Source organism: Mytilus trossulus, chromosome 9 (genome assembly GCF_036588685.1).
Source record: "Mytilus trossulus isolate FHL-02 chromosome 9, PNRI_Mtr1.1.1.hap1, whole genome shotgun sequence".
NCBI lineage: Eukaryota > Metazoa > Mollusca > Bivalvia > Mytilida > Mytilidae > Mytilus > Mytilus trossulus.
Genome location: NC_086381.1, coordinates 5,164,126 through 5,190,279, shown reverse-complemented (window position 1 = coordinate 5,190,279; position 26,154 = coordinate 5,164,126). Strand labels below are relative to the sequence as shown.

The window sequence follows — 26,154 nt, the reverse complement described above, 5'->3', positions numbered from 1 at the left end:
AAAGAATCCAGACAAAACCTGAAGTTAGAAGTACAGATCAACAGATTAAATATGTTCGTTTAAATTCCTCAAATTAATTTTTCATTTTAGATTTTCATAAATATGAATACAATACTGAATTGTATGTATGACAGCAAAATTGTATTCGTGACAGCAAAATATAAAAAAAGTAATGAGTACCTTTCAAGTTCTTTTCTTATTTTATTTTTTTTTATAAAAAAAACATAGTTAAAAAGAATTTTTTAAATGTTGTTTGTGGGGAAATATTGTCAAACAATTATCAATATGAAAGAAAAAAATAATGTTTTCTTCAATCAACGCTTTTATTCAATTTTGTTTGTTGCACAGCAACTTATCAATTGAGTATTTAATTTCAATTCATTGTCTCAAAGAAATCTTCCACGAACCAATTGTGTTCTTAGGCAACTTGTCTCCTACAAACTATCCTCATATATTATTTACTAATATCTAAAATTAACTATAATACTTAGAGCAATTATAACTATTTTAGCAAATTAACATTTTAAGGTTTTTTTTTATCGCTTTAAAAAACGTAAGACACTTAACATGTCAGTAGAAAAATAACCAGTAATACCAAATGTAAAATAAATCGACATAGATATAAGATGTAATATGAGTGCCGATGAGACAACTCTCCATCTGCGTCACAAAAAAGTAAACCATTATAGGCCAAAGTACGGTCTTCAACATTTAGCCTTTGATTAAAACAACATTAAATATGTCGAGTAACATTCTTCAAAAATGCTGGTTCACGCCGAAAAACAAGCTATAAAGGGGCCCAAAATAACTAGTGTAAAACCATTCAAACTGGAAAACCAACGGGTCTTATAAATATAAAAAGCCCGAAACACTTATGAAACCCGACTGTTATTTGAAAACATTCACAAACGACAAGAATAAGATTGACCACCGAAGACTCGAATATAATTTCATTCAATGTGTTTTGTCATAAAAAAACAAGAAAAATCATAATCCATTCATCATTTGAAGTAACTTATATATAGTTTTCGTAATTTGAAAAAGAACGTTCAACACTTTTAAAGGTGAATGTCTTGTTTGACCATTGACGTTTGATCTGTAAGTACTTGACTTCCTAAATAACTCTCAAACACACATACACAATGTTCGAAACTAAATATATATCAAAATTTGTGTCATACAGTATCTAAATAATACCAAAAGGTGTAATGTACAGCGATTGGTTTATAAATGTAAGACTGTGATACTTCAAAGTTCAATGAAAAGCAAGCAATGTTTGATATGGTATTACTTGTTATTTGTTTTTATCCTAAACTTGTGTGTTGTATTATACATTTACCTGTACTATAAATCATTCCTCTGACCGAGATAAAGAAATGGTCAAAAAATCATGATGATGGATGAACGTCCTGTGAAAACTATATCAGACATATTAGAACAAGACCATGTATAATTAATACAAAATGTAGGAACTGTATATCATCTTCAATCCTGCTCTGTATTAGACGCTCAGACTATTGAATAAGGAGGTTGAACTAAAATTAAGAATGGACATGGGGAATGTGTCAAAGAAACAACAACCCGACCTAGGAGCAGATAACAACTGAAGACCACCAATGGGTCTTCAATACCACGAGGAAATCCCGCAGCTAGAGGCGTTAAAAGAGAGGAGGCAGATACAAACTAATAAAACGAAGACAAACTTACAATGCCATGGCAAGAAATAAACTACCAAAAATACAAACATTTGTCTAGAAAACTAAAGATGGAGCAACACGAACTCCTCCAAAAACTCAAATTCAAGTGTTAACACAGTAACCCTCGAAAGGTTAACGGATCCTGCTGAAATATGTGACTCACTAAATACTTATCAAATTTTTCAATAATATATCAAAGACTTTAATCTGTTCCTTCTCGTTGTATTTATTAAAAGTCAAAGACCTAAGTCAGAAACTTCGTCAATAGGATTCTTTAGTTGGTATCAATCAGGAAAACACGATTTCACTGAATATATCAACATTTAGTTGAATGATTTAATATTTATCTTGTATCACTGAAATAAATCTGTTGTCTTAACATCAAAGATGATAAAGTTTGAGTTTAACAGGTTTTATAATCCAAGGTATTTATACAACTATCACACTGTCATAGTATGTCCGGAGTTATCACCTCTTATCTAAACAAAATTAAACATTCCGAGCAACATTCTTCAAAAGTGTTGCTCCAAAAAATTATCTTTCGTACATACATATAAGATAAATAAATGACAGGGAGACACCAAATACAAGATAAAACAAAAACGTAATTGTCATTAAACGGTCAATCGGTGGATAGTCCGCATATGGTACAATGCACCAAGTACCAACGGTAAATCCAAATTCATAATATAATTTTGACCGTATTGTTGATGTTAGTGAGCTGTTGCACAATCTCCGGCGCAGAGCTCACATATCCGTTCCGTTCAATACTTTGTAACACTACACTCATATTAAGTGCAGTATTGCAAAGCATGTATGGAACGGATATGAACTCTGCGCCGGAGATTGGCTGTTGCAAGCACAGAATCAACTGCACGCGTCGAATGATAGGAACAGTCCATTCTGGTCTCGGTAGCTACTGCTAGTGAGCTAATGCAAGCAAAGAATACAACTGCACGCGTAACATTAAAGGAACAGTCCATTCTGGTCTCAGTAGCTACTGCTAGTAAGCTAATGCAAGCAGGGAAACAACTGCACGCGTTAAATGATTGAAACAGTCCTTTCTGGTCTCGGTAACAACTGCTAGTGAGCTAAATTAAATGCAGGCAAAGAACAACTACTGCAAGTGTCAAATGATTTGAACAGTCAATTGTGGTCTCGCTGACCTACTGCTAGTGAGCTAATGTAAGCAATGAATGACAACTGCACGCGTAAAATGATAGGAACAGTCCTTTCTGGTCTCGGTAACTACTGCTAGTGAGCTAATGCAGGCAAAGAAAAACTAATGCAAGTGTCAAATGATTGGAACAGTCAATTCTGGTCTCGCTGACCTACTGCTAGTGAGCTAATGCAAGCAATGAATGACAACTGCAAGTGCCGAATGATAGGAACAGTTCTTTTTAGTCTGGTCTCGGTCACTACTGCTAGTGAGCTAATGCAAGCAATGAATGACAACTGCAAGTGCCGAATGATTGGAACAGTCCAGTCGGGTCTCGCTGACCAAGTGAGCTTATGCAAGCAAATAAAACAACAACACGCGTCAAATGATAGGAGTAGCATATGCTGGTATCACTGACCTTGTAGACCTATTGAAGCAAAGCAAACAACCCGCGTGATACACCAGTGTTAGTAAACAACAGAAACCCTTCTACATAAATTACTGGAAAAGAAAAGGCAAAATATACCAAACATTCAAACTCATTGGTCGAAAATAAACTAATAGTTCAATGGCAAGAAACGGGGATGGTGTCAGGTTCTTTGGAAGAGAAAGCATATCCTACTCTACATGTGGCACTTGTCGTGTTGATACATATAGTACATATAGGTGCTTAAGTATTTCAGTAGGTCCGGGGAAAAGTGGACGTGATTTTGACTTTTTAAAGTTTTGAATTGTATAATCAATTATACATCATATGTGACATATAAAATGTATTCATATTCATCGATTATATGACATATCATATTCATCGATTACATGACATATCATATTCATCGATTATATGACATAACAATGTATCATATTCATCGATTATATGACACATCATATTTCCCGATTACATGACATATCATATTCAATTACATGTAATTCCTGTATTGCATGCTCTACCATTCATATATAAATGTAAAAGTACAGTTTTGCCAACATCTTTTAAGCACACATACAAATAATAATAAAGTTAACAATATGGAGGTAAAGTAATATTTATTTGTTAACTACAAATTTTATTGTCGCAATGTTTGTTTATTCATTGTAATACAGTGCACATTTAACGTTGAAATGTATAATAGAAAACTTAATTTTATTCAATACAGGTGGACTTTAAAAATGCTTTGTCCTTATTAATGGCAGTCTTAACAAACAGCAATGACTGCTTGTAACCAACAGTCAAACGATTGACAGAGAAATTTCCCATTTCTGTTTCGGTTATTTTGAGTTTAATTTTGTTCCTGGTGATAATGCCTCTGTCTCTGTCTGACGTCTGTTTGGCAATTATGTTAACCTTAAACATTGTTTTGCTGTGAATTATATAGAATTTCAGTATATCGGAAACATTTTGGTGATAATCTATTTGCATCTTGCGACTTGGTATCCACAGCTGACCTTGCAATCGTCAATCTCTCTCGCCAATAGGGTTGCCTTTTCTTAGAACAAATTTCACACCAAGAAATTTATTTTTAATTGTGAGAATTTAATTCAATAGAGTACTCGGCGATCATATTTCTAAAGTATTACTATTTATGAAGTGAATGTATTGAGGCACTTTACACGAAAAAAATCAAATTGTATCATAGAATAAACTTCCAAACAAGGACCAGAGCTCGAAACTCGAATATAAACGCAATTGCTCACTGCTTATCTGTTTTATTTTGAAATGCAAATATCTGTACGAAAAGGTAGCAAATTTATTATTCTTATTTCTTATTTCTAGGGTTGCACATGCATGATGTTTTTTGTCTTGTTTCTTTTGTTTTGGTCCCCGGTTCAATCAAAGGATTGTTGCAGTAACAACAAATTGATGAGGAGTATAAAATACCAGTTTAATCTCATGAATCCTGATGAATGCGGAAGTGAAACAAGCGGTATGATATTCTAATGTATACATTTTAAAAGACCTAATAAATTCAAAAGTATCATTTACCAACACCTTAAGAAGCACAACCATCCTTTTAAATATTTAGCAGTAGTAAATAAGCAGCCTGGTGAATCGCATTCAAAGTTTGTACGATCACGGAAAATAATTGAATTAAATTGGATTAAAAAATTCCAGACAGTTTACCCTCTCGGTCTAAATGATAATATCATGGGAATTGGTAATATATCTAGAACCAATTCCGTTAACATTTTGGATATTATTTCTAAAACTGTTCGTAAAAACCGTTCTCATGGTTGTAGAACAAATCGCAATCAAAGAAAATTTCGGGCCAATCATACCAATATTTCGGACCTAATTTCTATTCCAAAAAACAACGGCAGACATTATCTAATAACAAAACTCTGTTCGTTACCGGTTAATAAGTTAAATAAACTTTTGGAGGATTGCAACACAATTTCATATAGCAGTCCTAAGTATGAAATTGTTCAAATTATTATGGCATATTGTTATTCTAAATTATTTCCCAAAATTGATCGCCCTGAAGATCATAAAAAACATTTTATTAAAATTAAATATGTCAATAAAGGCTTTGATTTTGTAAATATTGCCGGTATATTTAACGACCATTCTGTTAAAGAACAAATTCCTTGATATTTTGACAATACTGAGCTACCTCTTATTTGTTATATTTACAAGAAATCTACCTGGAAATTTGTGTTTAATTATAGTCAATTGTGTAAAGATGTTAATATCCGTGAGTGAAAATACACCTACTTCATGTAATTGCAGTAATTCCGAATATATTTATGGACCCATTTCCCATGTTATAACAGGAGATCTTAACATCGTTCAAGACCGAGAACTAAAATCATTTCTCAGTAAAGGACCTAAATATCGTCCCCCGTCAATTATTAATTGGAACGAGTGTCGTAATATCATCCACGACTCACTCCATACTTACTGTATGAAATGGATAAAACGGGAAAAAGCTGACAAAAAATCTTTGGACTCTTTTTCTAATTTCAGTAATGAAGATAGTTGATATACGTATTCAACATTTTAAAGAACATTTTACTATTAACAATAACCACAATAAACCTATTTCTCGTATCAAACATAAACTAAAAGAACTAGCCAAGGAATTTGTTTTTGTCCCGGCCGATAAAGCTGCTAATAATATTATTATTGTTTGACGTAAATTTTACATTGAGGTTCTGAAAAAGGAAATCACCAATTCACCAACATTCCAACTAACTCCATTTTCAGAAAACGAAATCTGTAACAAACATCAACTTTTAGCCACCGCTTTAAAAGCAGAGCCAAATACAATGAAAGTCCCAACTATGTATTGGCTCCCGAAGCTACACAAAACCCCTTACAAATATAGATTTATTCCGTCTTCAAGCCATTGTTCAACTACTAAATTGTCTATTATTCTTACCAGCACACTTGGTACAATTAAAAACCTTATAATAAATTGTTCAAATAAGGCCTTCGAAAATAGTGGAATAAATTACTTTTGGAGTGTCAAGAACTCGTTGGAAGTACTTGATAAATTGCATGCTTATATTGGTGATTTTGAATCTGTTCAAAGTTTTGATTTTTCTACCCTGTATACCACATTGCCTCGCATTCTCATTAAGAAAAAAATCACACACCTAATTAAATGGGCATTCAAAAAATCAGAATGTGAATATATATGTTCAAACTCTTTTAGGTCATTTTTTAGTAGCAATAAACAAAAAAACTATGTTAATTGGACATGCTTTGATACTATATATGCCCTTGAATTTTTACTAGATAACATTTTTGTTCGCTGTGGGGATTCCGTATATCGTCAGATTATCGGAATTCCAATGGGGACTAACTGTGCACCACTTATTGCGGACCTCTTTTTGTATTGTTATGAGTTACAATTTATGACAAAAATAAGCAAAGACCCATCAAAACAACATCTATTAAACAAATTTAATAATACTTTTAGATATTTGGATGATATTTTGGCTCTCAATAATGACGACTTCAGTATGTATATTAATGAAATTTATCCTGGTGAACTTACTTTAAATAAAGCTAATACTAACAATGACCACTGCTCTTTCCTCGATCTTGATATCTGTATCACTAACGGAAAGCTGAATACTAAAATTTATGATAAAAGGGATGATTTTTCATTTCCTATCGTTAATTATCCGTTTTTAGATGGTGACGTTCCCTTGTCACCATCTTACGGTGTTTATATATCTCAACTTGTACGATTCGCTCGTGTATGTAACAATATTTTAGATTTTAACGAGAGAAATTTATGTATTACTGAAAAATTATTACACCAGGGTTTTCGATATCACAAACTAGTCAAAACATTTACTAAATTTTATTATCGTTATAAAGACATCATTCGTAAATATAGCTCAACATGCAGACTTCTTATACGTTCAGGTATTTCACATCCAATTTTTTATGGAAATATTCTTTATAAAGCACAAAGGTGTCAGTATTCACCTCATAAACTTACAAAACCTTTGAATAGACTTATAAAGAAGGGATATAATTACGATACTGTTGTCAAGTCATTAAAGATTGCATATTTTGGCGTTAATATTGAGTCACTGATAAGGTCTTTGCGTCGGTACTAAACACATTTATTCTAAAAACAGTTGTTGGCATGACACGGGTTATGTTCTTCTAATATATGTTATGATGGTATGATACTAAACCCCGAACGGGAAGGATTGTGCCTGATGTTCATATGATGAAATCATAATCTTTCAGTCAGTTTTATTGAAGTCTGGAGCTGGCATGTCAGTTAACTGCTAGTAGTCTGTTGTTATTTATGTATTATTGTCATTTAATTTATTTTCTTTGGTTACATCTTCTGACATCAGACTCGGACTTCTCTTGAACTGAATTTTAATGTGCGTTTTGTTATGCTTTTACTTTTCTACATTGGTTAGAGGTATAGGGGGAGGGTTGAGATCTCACAAACATGTTTAACCCCGCCGCATTTTTGCACCTGTCCCAAGTCAGGAGCCTCTGACCTTTGTTAGTCTTGTATTATTTAAATTTTAGTTTCGGAAATAAGTATGGCGTTCATTATCACTGAACTAGTATATATTTGTTTAGGGGCCAGCTGAAGGACGCCTCCGGGTGCGGGAATTTCTCGCTACATTGAAGACCTGTTGGTGACCTTCTGCTGTTGTTTTTTTTATTTGGTCGGGTTGTTGTCTCTTTGACACATTCCCCATTTCCATTCTCAATTTTATTGTAACAAGCGGATTGATGTATAATCTTGTATTAATTATAAGCTATTGTTAAGGTAAAACAACTGAAACATGAACATTAATGTGCAGTAACAATTAGCATGGATACCCAATTGAATTATTTACCCTGTTTTAACTGCGGCATTTCTCTGTACAGCACTTCAACACATAGTCAAATGATAACATTAAAAAAAGAAGCTCAGTGATCAATAGAAATTGAAAAATTATTAAGATTTGTTAAATAAATGATTACAAGTCATGCATGCGAAGAAATGTGACTCCAAGTTCAGAATTGAAAAATGGAAACGGGGAATATATCCAAGAGACAACAACCAAAAGGCTGTGTTTGCTTTTAATCATTAACACCGTGTGCATTAGATATGCGTGTTGAATATTTACTTATTTGTTAAGAATCAATGTAATTTTACATACTTTGCCTGTACCAAGTCAGGAATATGACAGTTGATTTGTTATCCATTTTCGATTTGTTTGAGATTTTGATTTTGCCAATTGATAAGAGACTTTCCGTTTTGAATTTTCCTTTGAGTTCTCATTTCATATTTCATAGTCGATGCCTATATCATAAGTTATCTAGTCCATTGATAACGGAAATTTACGATTTAATTCAAGTATAATGTCATCATTATTTTGATATATATTTCCAAGTTTTAAAGCATACAATGATTATTTTTAATAGATCGTGTAAAGATAGCTTTCTCAGCCAATTTACACAAACATATGTCCAAGGTGTCACAGCATACAAAAATTATATTTGTCACCGTTAAAACAAACGTAGGGAACACTTATGATAAAACAACAGGCGTGTTCACCAGCCCACGTGATGGTACATTTTACTTTTCCTGGACAATGTATACAAACCCAGGCGGAAGCTGTCCCACTGAACTGGTAATGAATGGCAATCCTGCGGGGTTCGCAAATTATACTTGGAATGATGGTAGTAAATTGGGGATATCGTCGACACAGTCAGCTGTCCTTTCTTTGAAGAAACATGACAAAATTTGGTTAAGGATGGAACGAACTGGTGAAGGATACTGCTATGGCGGGCCATGGACTTCTTTTAATGGATTTGAAATTTAAGCTTTAATAAAACAAATGATTTTAAATTAAATTGTCGTTATATTTTAAACAAAATTGTGTTGATTAGTTGTTGTTTTTGTTTTTTTGTTTTTTTTAAAACCTTTCCAAAACTGAATACAGGAATATGTATTGAGGTATTTTCTGGAGCGTAATTTTGTGTTCTTTTTTTAAAAAAAAATGCTGCGATTTTTCCACGATTTATCTTCCACGTCTTTTTTGTGTTTTTGTAAGATGTAATTCTAATTGTATCCTTCTTAATTTTATAGTTCGTTCTTATGTTGTCGTGTAACACCACTCTCTCAGATTAGGGGAGCGTTGGGGTCCCTCTTACATGTTTAACCCCGCCATATTCTGTATATATGTGTGTTTCAGTCCCAAGTCAGGAGCCTGTAATTTAGTAGTTTTCGTTTGTTGATGTGTTACATATTTGTTTTTCGTATATTTTTTCAACATAAATAAGGCCGTTAGTTTTCTCATTTGATTTTTTTTTAAATTGTCAATTCTGGGCCCTTTATAGTTAACTAGGATGTATGGGCTTTGCTAATTGTTGTAGGCTGTATGGTGACCTATAGTTGTTAATTTCTGAGTCATTTGGTCTCTTGTGGAGAGTTGGCTCATTGGCCATCATACTACATCTTTTTGTGTTATATGTATATATATATATATATATAGATTGCCTAACAATGTAATTTTAACACACTATTTAGTATGTAAATATAAGAATGTTTAAAATATTTACAAAATGATGAAAATAAACGCAATATTTCGCTAGACAAACTAGCTTTATCAAGCGTGCATCTATCCAGGTGAAATCGGATGTAGATGATAAGAAACTTTTGCAGCTCAATGTATATGTTGAACTTAGCTGCCTTGAAAATAAGAAAAAAAATTTATAAGAAAATTTTGCAGCTCAATGTCTATGATGAATTTGGATTGAGCTGCCTTACAAATGAAAAAAAATAAAATTGCAGCTCCATGTATATGTTGCTCTTGGATTTAGCTGCCTTAAAAATACATAATTGGAAGTTGAAATTAGCAACGTCCATTGGCCGATATTGCGGGATAAAAAGGACGATGCTTTGTTTTTGAATTATTCTTTATCTTTCCTGTATCTTTTCTCGTCTTTTTCGTTAAGACCATCGGGTTCTAATGTGTGAAGTTTTCTCTTCTCCTTCTCGCCGTGGTGTCCCACTCGGTGTTGACTTCTATAATTTGGAAAGTGACATTTTCAAACGGATGTTTCGTTTACAAAAACATCATTTTGTAAATATTTTAAACATTCTTATATTTACATACTAAATAGTGTGTTAAAATTACATTGTTAGGCAATCTATAATTATATTTGTGTAATTGAATTAATCTCTGTACTGATTAATCCACACTCCCATAGATTTGTATGTCATGTGCTGCTATTTATAGGCACTTATATATATATATATACATATATATATGGTGGCCATAAGTTAAAATTGTTTTCTGTTTAGTATCAATTTTGTATTAAGATCCATTTTGTTACATCTTGTGATCAATTTTATTTGGCAATCGCCAATGGCAGTCAGCAGGGTGAAAGAACATCAGTTGTTCGACCTGTTAGTCAAATGCGTTTTGTTTTAAAAATATACTTTTCACTTTTGTGGTCTTTGGGAAATTGTTGTTTTTGCTGTTAGACCCTTCTACAACGAAATTTTGTTTTACATGCACAAGTTTAAAAATTGCGGTTTTTATCCAACGTAATTAAAGGTTTGAACGTAGTTTTCAATTTAGACTCGTTTATATATATTATAAAATGACTGAATAAATAGTCAACGATTAATCTTACAAGGCGATGGATCATGTCATATGATTCTGTACACTACAAAAAATAATATATAACAAGTCAAAAAGGGAACATCACCATAAAATAACTATAAAATGAACAAATATTAGATATTTCGGATAACAGATATCCTTCTTCAATAAAAGCACGATGTCAAATGAATTATGTCAATATATTCAAACTGAGAAACTTTTTCCAAATCTTGAAATTTATACAATTTATAAAATTTACAGACGCTGGTACAATTTTAAAATTTCCAAACACGACGCACATATATCCCAAATGAAAATAGTTATTTGCGATGTGAACTGGGACAATTGCAACAGAAACTACATGTTTAAGCATGCTCGTTTGGGATGCTTAAATATGTAAATTTAAAATATTATACCAACTTGGATCGGTTTGAACATTTTTGATTTTTTTGTTTGAGGACTATATAACCAAAAACACAAGCAACTGCAAAAGTGACAAGCATACGAAAAAAAAACACAAACTAGGACAAAAGTAATCAAAAATAAAACGCGAACAAATGAAAAAGTGACAGAAATATCCAGTTTGGTAAAAAAACATTAAAGAAGTAATCTTGTCAAGAGTAGAAGAACGACAACCAACATTTCTACGTAAAAATATCTATGTAGATAACACAAAAAATCCCTCACAATCCTTCTACCTCTTTTTGCGCGCACAAATTATGACTTATTGCACCTTGTTATTTTTAAAATGTAGCTGCACTAAACTGTTAGTTAATAACATACTATATATATATAGATATATAATGAACATGTTTGTGTATCTGCACTAAAATTCATCTGATAGCTAGCTTAGTCCGGTCAGAGGAAATCACAGAGAGGCGAGTCTAACTCGCTTCGGATGATATTCAGATAATGGCGGCTTTTTTATTTCGGAAATATCTAGATTTTACATAACAAATAAGAATACAGTCCGAACATACCGATAAATTATCCTGCTAGTTCGATTGGCTTAAAGTTTTTTTGTGTTTTTATTTTGATAAGTGTATGTCCCCTTGACCGGTTATTTGGGGTCTTCTTCTACACTCCCAAAATAGGATAACAAACACGTCTTAGCACACAAATGCACTCAATTAAAGCGTTTTCTACGTGTATTATCAAACCTATATAGAAAGGGGGGGGGGTAAATTACTTTACAAATTAATTTAAATTTGTTTTATTCGTTAAATTTGTCTACCGGTATGCAAATTTCATTAATCGAGTAAAATTAATTAAAAATGAATTTATATTTCAGCAAGAAATTTACATAAAATGTTTTTTTAAACCAGTTTAATTCTGTAACAAATACGCATTTTTTTCACCGGAGGAAAAACTATCGGTGCTTTCACTTGCATAATTGTGATTTTGGATAACATGTATAACACTTGCGGTATCCTCGTGTAAGCATTGATTTGCTTTAACTGTTACATTTTTTTTTAAAGATTTGTAAATAACAAAAATATCATCTTTAACTATTATAGATATAAAATTGATTATAATACTGTATTGGAAAGTCTCAGTTGAACTTGAAAAGGGTCCCCCGCATCCACAAAAAAACAATGACCAAAGAATGTGATTTGGTGTAAGTCATCCAAATATGTTGGATACTAAAAAGAGACTCCGTGAAGTGGTATTATAATATAATAATTTATAAGGCTCTGCATGACAGTGTAATCAACTTATAGCCTCAGATAATAGCTAGTTCTATCTGCAATATTATTAAATCGACACTTCTATTTTATTCTTACATTATTCACCTCTTTCCGTATTTCTGTTCTTTTTAAATCAATATTATGTTAATAAAATAAAAACTAAATGATTCCAGAATTTATATAAATAATGCGAGTATACAGAAGTTGGATATAATAGAAATCAGTGGCGGATCCAGAAATTTTCATAAGTGGTGCCATGGTCCACTAACTGACCTAAGAGGGGGACCGCTCCAGTGATTCCCTATATAAGCAACCAATTTTTTCCACAAAAGACCCCCCCCCCCCTAAATCCACCTCTGGAAATTTCATATTATTATCATGCCTTGAAAACCTGTCTAATATCAATTTAGAGAAGAACCACTCATATATATAGTTTTCATGCATGTTGGCTTCGTTATCTGCAGTATTGTTCACTGAATCAGGATAGGCGGATCTAGACCCAATTTATAGTGACAAATTTGGTTGATACATATTGTGTCCTTAATTCTATAATTTCCATATTTATAAATCTAGATTGCAGATCTTTGATGATTTTTTTTTAATTATGACGATTTGAAACTGTAACAAAAGAAACAGCTAGGTAGGAACCGTTTATAAACTATGTTTCTTTGATTAAGACCTCTGTTTAAGAATCAGATTCTATATCCCTTATGGGAGTTTTTAAATATATATACCCTTATTTGATACTGATAAACATCAAGAATAGAGCTCTATTCATTTATTGTTTACTATACAATGTAGTAATTATCTATATAGACGCTGGTGTTACTCCAGAAAATTTTATTGTTCGCTGCCGACGAATTGGCTTTCAATATCGTGAATATTTATCAAACAATACGGGAACAGGAATTAGGAGTTTCCAAGATTTCACACACAAGTTTATTTGAGCATATTACAAGAAACATAAGAAGTCTTTCTTATTTGTTGTTTCCAGCTGCAGTCAGTAATGTAACCATAAGTCGTATGTCCTGCTCCATAATATTTGGAATGCAGTTGTCAGAAGATGGATAAAACTTGGTAGTTAGGGTGTTCTCACCCCTCTCATTAAGCTTCATTTGGGGTCAGTCAAGATTTTTGCAGGTTTCACTCATAAATTCGTCTAGATTGGGAACCCCTCCACAAACCACTTTTGAAAATTCTAGATATGCACCGGGTTGTATTAACTGAAGCACATCTTATACTTAAAGTCATGGAGTTTTTTAGATATTGACTAGAGACCTTTTGCATGCAGGGACACAAACGAGTCATTTTTCAGTAGATGCATTTGGTCTCTGGTTGAGATTTGTCTTTTTCAATCATTAGCAATCTTACCACATATTTTCATTTTTTTAAGGATGACATTTCTGTGTATCAACTGTTTGTTCTTAAATGTTAAGCTGTTACACCGTCACAAGTTACAGGAGAATTTGCATGTACAGTATGTGTAAGCCCACCACATTCTCATTTTGTATGAGCTTGGTCTAAGTAAGTTGTGTGAAACTCTAATTGCTTTTGGTCATATTAAGTTTTATTTGTTTGACACTTGCATTTTTAGATGTGTTGGGATCCTGATTATACACCAACAAACAACACTACCTTTAAAGACACCATAATGATGAATGTGACAGGGATATCAACATACATACGGTATCATTTGCCTATCCTATAGCAAAGAGTCTAGGACCATGTATCTTAAAAGTCAAACAAAAAACAACAACAACTGTCAGCACTAGATACATAGACCAATATCGCAGGACCACCTAATTGAATAAGATTACCAAAGATTTCAAATAATTTGGAAACAGGGTTAAATAAATATAGGTCTAATTGGAGCTTTGTAATATAGCTGTATATAGCTACTAAAAAGTGTGAATAGAAAAAGAAAATTAAGTGTCTAGTACTCTTAATTAACACTTTTATTCATTTATCTCTCAGTCAAACAATGAATATTTTTGTTGTTGTGGTAATAGTGGGACATCTTTTTTTTTATTTCACTCTTAAGAACAAATTCTGCTTCAAATTAATCAATATGTAGATCACAATTATAACCTTCATCTTCACCAGTTTTGCATTCTAACCTGAAATTATAATGTTATACATGAAGCAAAAAGCAAATCTATTTTAAAGAAAAAAATAACAATATGCAATTTAAAAGTACAATTTAAATGTGAACAATATATATAAATGTCTAAAGATAATAACACTTCTCATTTTATAGCAGATATAAAAAAAAGTTTAAAAAAAACCCTTACATTTTTCTAAGCTTTATCAAATATTCATAAATGTGTAAATAAATTTTACAAAATCATTTCAATCTAAATAAAGGCAACAGTAGTATACCGCTGTTCAAAACTCATAAATCCATGGACAAAAAACAAAAATGTAATTGAAATAATCGATGATGTTCTTAAATAGTGGCAGGGTGCCTGTCGCCTTTGACCCTAAAAATGAAGTACTATTTGAGTACGACTTTAGTATCCTACCTTCTTTCTTTCATTTTGTACATGTAGTTTATGAAAAGTAATTTGTTACATCACAACAACATGTACAAGTTATCAAAGAACTACAGCAGTGTTTTCATAGTCTGTATAAGGAAAAATTGCAAAACCAGCTCGGATGTTGTTTCTATGTATTTCCACTAACTGAAATTATATGAAGACATAATATGAATATGGACATGACTATAAAGTACTGGATCAATCAAAGAATAAATAAATATCATAGTGTAGGGTAGCTAAAGGACCCATACTTGAGTAAAATAACATCACCAATCATGGATATATATTGTTTTGCAACATGATGAATACAGATATAGGTGAAAATGTAACCTTTTCCAATTTGTTTGGGTTTCATGTCGATGATTAATGCTCTGCAATAAAAAAAAGTGTAATACCAATGTGTAAAAAAAGATTGACAAAACAGCTTGTTTTAAGTTGTAACACCAAGAAGGATGAGAGACGAAGAAATTATTGTAACTTTAATGATGTTATCATATATTTCTGATAGTTTTCCAGACCTATCCACATATAATTTGCAAGATTGAAAAGATGACCTTCATGTATTCCAGCAGCACACTTCACCTTCTGTATAGGTAGTGCCCCCCCCCCCCCCCCCCCCTTTTGAGAGTAATTGTTCTGAAGTGTGTCCTCCCTCGTCCAATGAAATGAAACTGAACAAAATGAAATGAAACTGAACAACATCTGATACTTGTTTGAATTCAAATCATTATACATATAATATAAATGTGTGTGTATTAAAAATATATACAGATAAATAAGAAGAAAAGGATGGCATATGATTGATTGTCAATGATACAACTCTCTGTCAAAGTACATGTACATGTTACAATTAATTAATGTATTGAATTGAGCAATTTATAGTTTAAATTACAGATATATAGAAATATTCATACCATACAATGCCTACACGTTTTCAATGATACATCATGTGTGTTAAAGTACACAAACAACCGGTTATAGTCGCTCATTTGCATAACAATGAATGCATAACATGTGCGTCAAAATGCATAGTGTGCATCCGATCTGCAATGTTGTTGCCATATAAACATTCAAAAACATATTAAACTTTTATCGGACCTTTAATTTAAAGAAATTTCTTATCCAAAAACGAACAATTGTCAAAAATTCATAAAACCAAGACTTGGTTTTATCAGACATGTGTTTTCGTAACATTTTTGGCAATGCAGAACTTTCTCTCAATAACCATAATAATTTTGTTTATAAAAATATGATAACTTCAAAATTTTTAAATCACAGTACAATATACACTAATCCAATACAAAATTGGTTTGCTCGATTTTCTTAATTCAACATTTCAAATTGACGACCTACCTCTCTGAGTATGTCCAGTTTTTTTCCAATATGGCGCCTATCCGGAAGTTAGGAAGGCCTGGTCCGGTTGTAGTCATAGTTGGCGGCCATTAGTCGATGATAATACACCAGACCAGTGTACGTAAGTGCGGATCCTAAAATATCGTTTTCACTGTATATGCCAGAAATGTTTTATGTAGAATGATAAATAAACACACCACTTTTGTTTTTATTTTTGAAGAAAATGAAGAAAATTAGTTAAAATGTATATGTTAAGAAACACATAATACTTATAAAACAAAATAAGAGATGCGAACGGGTTTTTTTCGCGCCTAAAGCAAAATAGCTGTGAAATATATACCAAAATAGGTGAATATTTAGGATATTTCACGAACAGATCGTGCAGGTGTTTTATAACTAACAGGTAAGATGTTGTTGCAGAAAAAAATGTTCATTTCAACACAATTATTAAAATTGTATAACGTAGAATAGGTTTTGTCATTCCGTTTCTTTATATTGAACTGAATTCCACTATGATGCTTTCTTTATGCGAGTCATGTTTACTGTCGAATAATGATAATATTCTTTCCTTTTCACTGTAGAGCGATTCATTAGTATTGTAAATGCGGAGCATTTTCACTGTATGATTTTTTTTATCTATTACAGCGTATTTTTAAAGCATATAAAGCAAGACTTTAGTGAGCGTGCTTGCTTTGTTTTTGTTTTTTTTATTGTAAAATCATTATGATAACACCCAATTTAATTCAAATATAATAATTATATAAATACAGGTTAAACTATGCCGATACATATTGTTTAAAGATGTCAAACTTATTTACAAAGTTTGTATAAACAATTATACAAACAAAGCAAACAAGTCAACCAAAGTTTTTTAAAAGGTTTTACACTGGGACCCTTTATAACTTGCTGTTCGGTGTGAGCCAAGACTCCACGTTAAAGATCGTATTTTGACGTATAAAGGTATACTTTTTTTTTAATTCTGACTCGGATGGAGAGTTGTCTCATTGTCACATATGACATCTTATCGATCTATGGCTCAAACCGAAACGAGACGGGATAAAAAAGACACTTTTTTAATATATTTATAATGGGCTTCATATGAGTCAGAAAAGAGTAGAATAGTGGGTTGCGTTGGGTTATAAGTGTGACGCGGAATAAGCGATGTTATTGTAAGCGTGATTCGCGAAAGTCAAATGATTGTGTCGTGAAAACGAGAAATAAAGTATAGCGGGACACGGAAAATTTCAAAAAATGAGAACTGCATAGTATAAGCGGGAATATCTGACAAAGCAGTAAGCGGGATCAGAGATCAGACCCCCCCCCCCCAAATGAGACCCCAGAATAAGATATTTATGTATCTTCATCCTATTGTTACAGTCATGCCTTCAATAACAAATGTATCCCATGCATGCATTTTTATATTTTTGGTCCCTTTTTCAAGTTTGTAGTCACCAAATTTATAGACAAAAGTCCTTATGGATATTTTGGGTTCTTTGAAATGCTGAATCTAACCGTGTATCCAGTATGGGGATTTTTTGCCAAGTTATCGAAATAGCCCACATAGAGGTCCTAAGGGTCTAAGATCATCAAACATGAATTGTAGCATGCATGTCGTGTACAATTACCCAAATGTGCATTGTTTGACCTCTGTGATAGTATTCACTCGCGGATCTAGAAATTTTCATAAGAAGGGGCCCAATGACTGCCTAAGAGGGGACCCGCACCAGTGATTCCATATAAAAGTAACCAAATACTTTCCCAAAAAGGTGGCAACTCCCTGTCCCCCCTAAATCTTCCTCTGGTATCGAGCTGTGAATTACGGATCATTTTTTTTTGTATCAAGGGTGCTCTACGTCACGTACCAATGCAAACAAAACAGTTCGCCCACACACCTTACATTTCATGTTTTAATGACTGTGATGATGATAATGTATGTCACATACCGTTTCACCTTACACAGTAAAAATCATGCAAGCAACAATCGAGTCAAGAACATTTATTCTACCAAAAACTGTCTTTTTCAGAATATGGAAATTGAAGCAGTTGAGGGTACAACTAGGAAAGTTAATCTTTTATAAGCTTTTCCGTCACCATTACGTTTCAAGATGCATATTTCTCTGTTCGCAAGTGTATGCATTGCGTGGAAGAACGTCCTCAAATGTACTCGTCTCTATTTTACACAGACTGCACTTAAACTCCGCCATATCAATCTTTGACTTCAAAAAAATACAGAAATATCTTTTAATTTTTTTTAAAATCAAGGAAAACCGTAATTTGAAGAATACAATATGACATTTTGAGAAGCGTTTTTGTTACAAGTTTGAAAAGCTATATATTTGATTAAAGAATGAATGAGGAGTTTGTATTTCAATTTGAAAATACATTTATCATAAATTCTAAAGTCATCAACTAAGTTTTTTTTTCATTTGTTTCAAGTGCATTTATCACATAATTCTACAATAAAAATTCCTCGCATCTTCGAAAATTCAACATCAGAAATGACTGCACTAACAGTGATAATTCATCGCATCTATAGTTAAAAAGGATCGCTTTCAATAATCGATATGCTATATTATGTTGCTTTTATAACACTCATTTGAACTTTAATGCTATGTTTGTACATAATATAGACATATCACAATGAAAATATGTAAAAACTTTCCTTCAAATCAATTAATTTAGTATTTTCAAAACGTAAACAAATACAGTTTTCCCATGATCCTTTATTCTACAATAAACAAACCCGCATATGACAGTGAAAATGAACTAGCTGGATTCGCACTCTATATATACTGATACACGATAAATTCATTTTCTGTTCAGACCTTTAAAAATGCAGCTGCACTTTTATTAACAGAACAGACTATCTGTACATTAAAGGCCTAATATATCAACTCCATTTGTTTACACTGCATTATCTACATAATATAGATTATCGACGAATGTATATTGTCAGATGATCTCAATTAGAAGAAACAATAACTTAGTCATTACTACGGAAATATGGGATAAATATTATGTATTTACTACTATTGTTTGGCTGAATGTGTATAAATAAATAGATTAAAGTCACCCGAAAGGTATATCCTGTAACAGTAACTTCAATTGCATTCTGAGTTGTCTTTCCTTTTTCTAGATTTTGATAAAACTACATTATTCGAACAATGCCAGTTTTCCTGCCGTCGGTCGATGGATCCTTAGAGAGCAGCTAGGTTTCCTCTGCCTTCAAAAACTGACTGCCAAAAAATATCATAAGAGTGATAATAGTTATCAAAGGTACCAGAATTATAATTTAGTACGCCAGACACGAGTTTCGTCTACATAAGACTCATCAGTGACGCTCATATCAAAATATTTATAAAGCCAAACAAGTACAAAGTTGAAAAGCATGAAAGTGACATGTTAGTGCGATACACTGGATTATGTCATTGTTAAATACAATCTGGATTGCATCTTAAACTAGCTTTATTCCTAATAGAGTTATCTAGTTTAATTAGTAACAATTACCTTAGGTTTTGCATATTAGGAATGAATGACTGCTTAACATAGAGTTAATAGTAAAAGAAAAAAACATCTGAAGGTTAACATACCGTCAAAAGTGTTGGCTCACACCCACCAGGAAACTATAAAGGGCCCAAAAAATACTTGTGTAAAACCATTCAAACGGGAAAATAATCTATATTAAAAACGAAAACTACTGATAATTGAAAACATTCACAAATAGCAGGAGTGAGGTTGACCACTGTAGACTCACCTACACTTTCATTCAATGTATCGTAACATTAAAAAATAATAAAGAAAACAACATTATTCATAAATCATATACGGCATCACTTATATACAGTTTGCATAATATGAAAATAATGTTCAACACTAAAAGTCATTTGTAAGCATTGACTTTTGACCTGCAACTACTGGGCTTCCTAAATAACACACAGAAAAATAGATATATATCAGTTGTGTAAATTAATATTCTTGAATTCTAAACTAAATATATATCAACATTTGTGACATTGTGTAAATAATTAAAAATATATATGCACAGCGATCGGTTTATAAGTGTTAGACTATTATGATACTCAAAGTGCAGTGAAAAGCATACATTTTTTGATATGGTATTACTTGGTATTTTATATCTTCAACTTGTGTTTATTCATATAAGAACACAAACATGTTTAGTTGATATGGCATGGCTAACAACTTTAATCCTGCTGTGTATTAGACGCTGAGAATATTATACAAGAAGCTTGTTTAAAAGGGACGAGGAAGATACAAACCCATAAAACTAAGACAAACCTTACAATGCCATGGCAATAAACAAAATTACCAAAAGACAAAAAACTGTCTAAAAAACTAAAAATGGAGCAACACAAACGCCACCAAAAAAACTATTTATAAAAGGGTAATATCTCAAAGACATGTACTCCCTGTAATTAAAATGATCCTGCGCAAACATGCGACTCATGAAAAGCGTATCATAACTTATCAAAAACAAGAATATCAAAAGGCTTCAATCCAAAACATTTCATTGAGGTTATCAAAAGTCAAAGACTTAAGTCATCCGAAACCTCGTCAATAGGTATCATTAGTTGAAAAAACGATTTCAATAAATATATTTCATTGCATAGATCAATATCAACAATTGTTCTTAATTCACTTGGCGCCAGAAGTCGCATAAACCATCCATGCTGCTATTCTAGCCTTTTCTATCTTTTGCCGCTGTTTTAGCCACGTTCAAACTTGTCCACTTGTTGGTTCCTTTCTCTCTCTGTTCTTCTTTTCCATGCAGTTCGTGACATTCCTCTAGTTCATTTCTCTTCCGTTGCAAGATGTAGTGCTACATAAATGCTGTTGTCTCTTTCACGCCTTGATATGTGTCCTATTCATTCTCCTTCTGATTTTACAACTGATGTTTCTAGTGTTAGCAATTTCATTTACTGTTTTGTTTGATGTTTACTTTGTCATCTTACTATTATGATCTTTCTTAGGAATTGGTGTTCTACAGTATTGAGTTTCTTTTCTTCAAGGTTTGTGAGCTTCAATGTTTTAAACCCATACAATAGTGCAGGTCTAAAGAATGATTTATATAGGTGTTTTTTTTTTCTTTTCGGCCAATTCCTCTTGCATACCATATATTTCTTAGGCGATGAAATGCCCCTTTTGCTTTCTATATTCTGTTGCTTATGTCACTTCTCCCTCCACCCTCTTAGTATATGACTGCTCCCAGGAATGTGAACTTGTCTACATGTTCTACTTTCTCGTTGTATAATGTTATCAGCTCTTTACGCTTTGTTTGCTTGGATTGCGGAGTTTTACACTTTTTGGGGTTAAGTTTCATTTCTACTCATTCACCTTCTGTTGTTAATTTCTGCGTTTTCTCATCAAGGTCGCTTAGTTTTGTGGAGAGAAGAGATATGTCGTTATCAAAGTTTAGATCTCCTAGAACGGTGTTAAAGTTCCATGTTTTTAGCATGATGAGTTCCATGTTTTTTGCATGATCAGTCTAAGACTAGAAGAAACCTGACCGAAATAATCAATATTTGGTTGAACGATTTATCATTTATCTAATATCACAGAAATAAATCTGTTGTCTTAACATCAAAGATGATAAAGTTTGAGTTTAACAGGTTTTATAATCCAAGGTATTTATACAACTATCACACTGTCAAAGTTTGTCCGGAGTTATCACCTGTAGTTTAAACAATATTAAACATTTCGTGAAACATTCTTCAAAAGTGTTTCTTCAACCAATTTATCTTTCGTACATACAGATATAATATATAACTGGCAAGGAGACACCACATGCAAGATAAAACAAATACGTACATGAAATTAAATGGCATTAAACAAATTGATGGAGAAGTTAGCATATGGCACCAACGGTAAACTAAATTTTATAATGTATTTACAGATATTATGACCATATAACCTTGCTTACGACATTTCATGGTATTAATGTCACTGTTCTTTTCATTCGATTGACAAAACTAAACTGAAAAACCATCATGTGATCGTAACTGTCTGATATCACTGTCAGTGTAAGTTAGCAACATAATGATTTAATTATTAGAAAAGAGAGGCGAAAGATACCAAAGCGACAATCATACGCATTGGTCGAAAACAAACTGACATTGCCATGGCAAGAAACGGAAACAATAACCAAAAGGCAGACAACAGTTAACAAAAATCAGTATATCGAAACCGAAGACTGAACAACACGAACCCCACCAAACTAAAAACTGGGGTGGTGTCAGGTACTTTAGAAGGGTAAGAAGATCCTGCTCCACATGTGGCACGTGTGGTGTTGCGCGTGTAAGTGCAACAAGGTGCTTCATTCAGTAGGTCACATTCGAGGAAAAGAGGACATGATTGTGGTCACGACTGACTTTTAAAATAATAATTTCAATTGTATGATCAATAAATCATATGTGACTTACAAAATGTATCATATTCATCGATTACATGACATATTATATTCCCAAGTTACATGACATATCATATTCAATTACATGTAATTTTTGTATTGCATGCTATACCATTCATATATGAATAGATGTAAAAGTACAGTTTTGCCATCATATTTTCAGCACACATACAAATAATAACAAAGTCAACATTATGAAGGTAAAGTAATATGTTTTTGTTTACAGCGTTATAAACTACAAATATTATCGTCACAATATTAGTTTATTAATTGTAAGACGGTGCATATGTAACGTTGAAATGAATTAATAATAGACAAATTTATTTTATTCAGTACTAGCGGATTTTTATTAAAAACGCAACATGTATACAAATAAGTTTGTTTCTTTTTCATTTTGAAATCTACAATTATTTCTTGTTAAATACATGAATTATACATAAACTTAAAGTCTATTCCATACATCATCTTCTAAGTACAATCTGCGGTTTCAAGTTGATAACGTCACGTTTAGTTCAAATCATGTAGTATGCACTGGACCCCTGTTCATGTTCTCAAAAATGGCGGTGTTTACCAAAGGCAAAGGCTGCTTGTAACCAGGACCTAAAGGATTGACACTTTCGGTCTTTTATTTTGGTTTCAGTTTTGTTCTTGATGGACCTTGCCATCTGACGTCTGTTTTGACATTGATGTAGTAAAAACTGTAAACCCTAAAAGGATTGTTTTGCAGTGACTTCTATGGAATATAAGTACATCGGAAACAATGTTGGTAAATATCTTTGAGATGACATGCATCCTGCGACTTGGTTTAAGCAGTTGACATTGCAATGATAAATATTTCATGCCAATGGGTTTGATTCTTTCACGTATCATTTTCACACACAGAAATACATTTTCAATTGTAAGAATTTCATTCAACGGAGAACTCATCGACTGCGATCACCTTTAATAATAATACTATTTATAAAGTGAATTAATTTAGGCTATTTTGAAGAAAACAAAATGACAATTTTATCTTAGTATTAACTGCCAAACAAGGGCCGAAACAAAAACCGAAAATCAACGAGGTTCGGAAATCTGACTAACTTGTTTCAGAAGCTGATATTGCTAAAACATTTAAATTGCGAAATATATTAAAATGACATTATGTACGAAAGCCACGCCCACTCGTGAAATTGAGGATGGAAATAGAGAATTTGTCAAAGAGACAACAACCCGACCAATGGACATAATACAGTCGAAGCGAGAAACTCCCGCACCCGGAGGCGTGCTTCAGTTGTTCCCTTAATAAAAGTATTTAATCCTACTTTCTACTTTGAAATGGAAATATTTGTAAGAAAAGCTACAAGAATTAGTATTTCTAATTCCAGGGATGCACATACATTATGTATCTTGCTTTGTTTCTTCTGTTCTGGTCCCCTGTTCAATCAAAGGAGTGTTGCAGTAACAACAAATTGATGAGGAGTATAAAATACCAATTTAATCTCATGAATCCTGATGAATGCGGGACTGAAACAACCGGTAAAATATTTTAATTTATCAATACAATGTAACAAGCGGATTGATGCATATTAAAACAAAACATTATTGCTATAACAGTTAAAAATAAATATATACTAGTATACAATAACAATTGGCGGATACAGTGTGTCCAAGTGAACTCTTAACTCTGTTCTTTAACTTGGGAATTGCTTTGTACAGCATACATTCAAATGAATACATAAAAAAGAAGAGATGTTCAACACTCAATAATAATTAAACGAAGAGATGTTCAACACTCAATAATAATTAAACGTAAACGAAGAGATGTTCAACACTCAATAATAATTAAACGAACGGCGAATAAGATTAACTTAACCAAATATTAATACGCTATACATCTGAATATATATTGGTCAATAAGCCTCTTTTTGCTTCTGGTCTTTAATATCATGTACATTATACTTGTGTGTTGAATAATCACATATTTGATAAAAATCAATGCAATTTAACATAGTTTGCATTGTGTTTATTTTTACTTTCCTGTTTCATATTTGATGTTATATCATAAGTAATCGAGTCCATTGATCACGGCACCTTATAATTTGATTTGTGTACATCGTTATCTTGACATGAATTTACTTAATTGTTAAATGTTTTAAATCATACACTGATTTTCTTTTAATAGATGGTGTAAAGTCAGCTTTCTCAGCCAATTTACACAATCATCTGTCGAAGGTATCAAAGCATACAAAACTTATATTTGGTACCGTGATAACAAACACTGGGGACGCATATGATAAAACAACCGGCGTGTTCACCAGCCCGCGTGATTGTACATTTTACTTTTCCTGGACAATGTTTACAAACCCAGGGGGAAGCTGTCCTACTGAACTTGTGAAGAATGGTAATCCTGTTGGGTTAGCAAATCTAACTTGGAATGAAGGTAGTAAATGGAATCATTCATCAACACAGACGGGTGTCCTTTCTTTGAAGAAACATGACAAAATTTGGATAAGAATTATACTAACTGGTGATGGATACTGCTACAGCGGGATATATACTTCTTTTAATGGATTCGAAATTTAAATTTAAATCAATAAATCCATTGCAATATGAATTATTGTTATTATTAAAATGTGTGTGGTATTTTTTTTTAAATTGTTTCTCAAACTGAATACAGAAATATGTATAAAGGTATTTTGTGGACTTTGATATCCCGGTTATTTAAGAAAATGTTGTACTTTTTGGTGATTCTTTATTTCTTGATGTATGAGTTTTGATTGCCCCCTTGTAATCCCCTTACGTGCTATCATTTTTCTTATCTATTATAGAAAATACCTTTTATAAGTTGATATACTTTCATAGAAAAACAATCCACTTTCTTTAAAAATTAACGATTATTACATAAACGACAATCATTCTAATTTCGTGTTATCATAGATGTTCTTTCCGTTGTTGTTTTTATTATGAACTTTTAAGTATAGATTCTACCAAGCCATCCCGTTCACCACACATCTTTTATCTCATAAGTGTTTGCGCATTGAAGTTAAAAAAACACTAGTTGCAATTGGAAAGTTCAGATTATACAATATCCAAACATCTGATTGAAAAAAACTAGATTCAACATAATGTATGCAAAGACTGGGACTAGTTTACATATAGTCACAGACAAAGGCTAAACGAAAAGAGGAAGGAGACAACAAAATCGTTAGTCAATTAAAAACAAACAGCACCA

At 32.4% G+C, this 26,154-nt stretch overlaps 1 protein-coding gene and 1 long non-coding RNA gene across 2 annotated transcripts; one reads left to right on the top strand and one right to left on the bottom strand.

Moving 5' to 3' along the window:
• Positions 1 to 14,644: 14,644 nt before the first annotated feature.
• LOC134683520 (uncharacterized) lies at positions 14,645 to 16,549 on the bottom strand. Its single transcript, XR_010101041.1, has 3 exons — positions 16,517 to 16,549; positions 15,149 to 15,307; positions 14,645 to 14,743 (listed from the first exon to the last, which is right to left on the bottom strand). It is a non-coding gene; the product is annotated as an uncharacterized LOC134683520 (long non-coding RNA).
• A 6,546-nt stretch (positions 16,550 to 23,095) lies between these two features.
• On the top strand, positions 23,096 to 25,505 carry LOC134683621 (collagen alpha-1(X) chain-like). Its single transcript, XM_063542930.1, has 3 exons — positions 23,096 to 23,140; positions 24,308 to 24,458; positions 25,105 to 25,505. The coding sequence occupies exons 1-3, from the start codon at positions 23,135 to 23,137 to the stop codon at positions 25,503 to 25,505; spliced, it is 558 nt and encodes a 185-aa protein (XP_063399000.1). The 5' UTR covers positions 23,096 to 23,134.
• The last annotated feature ends 649 nt before the right edge of the window (positions 25,506 to 26,154 follow it).

What these genes read in the sequence shown, in the direction of transcription:
- LOC134683621 (XM_063542930.1), top strand. An exon ending in ATGCGGGACTGAAACAACCG is followed by an intron (nt 24,459 to 25,104) that starts GTAAAATATTTT and finishes TTCTTTTAATAG; the next exon opens with ATGGTGTAAAGTCAGCTTTC.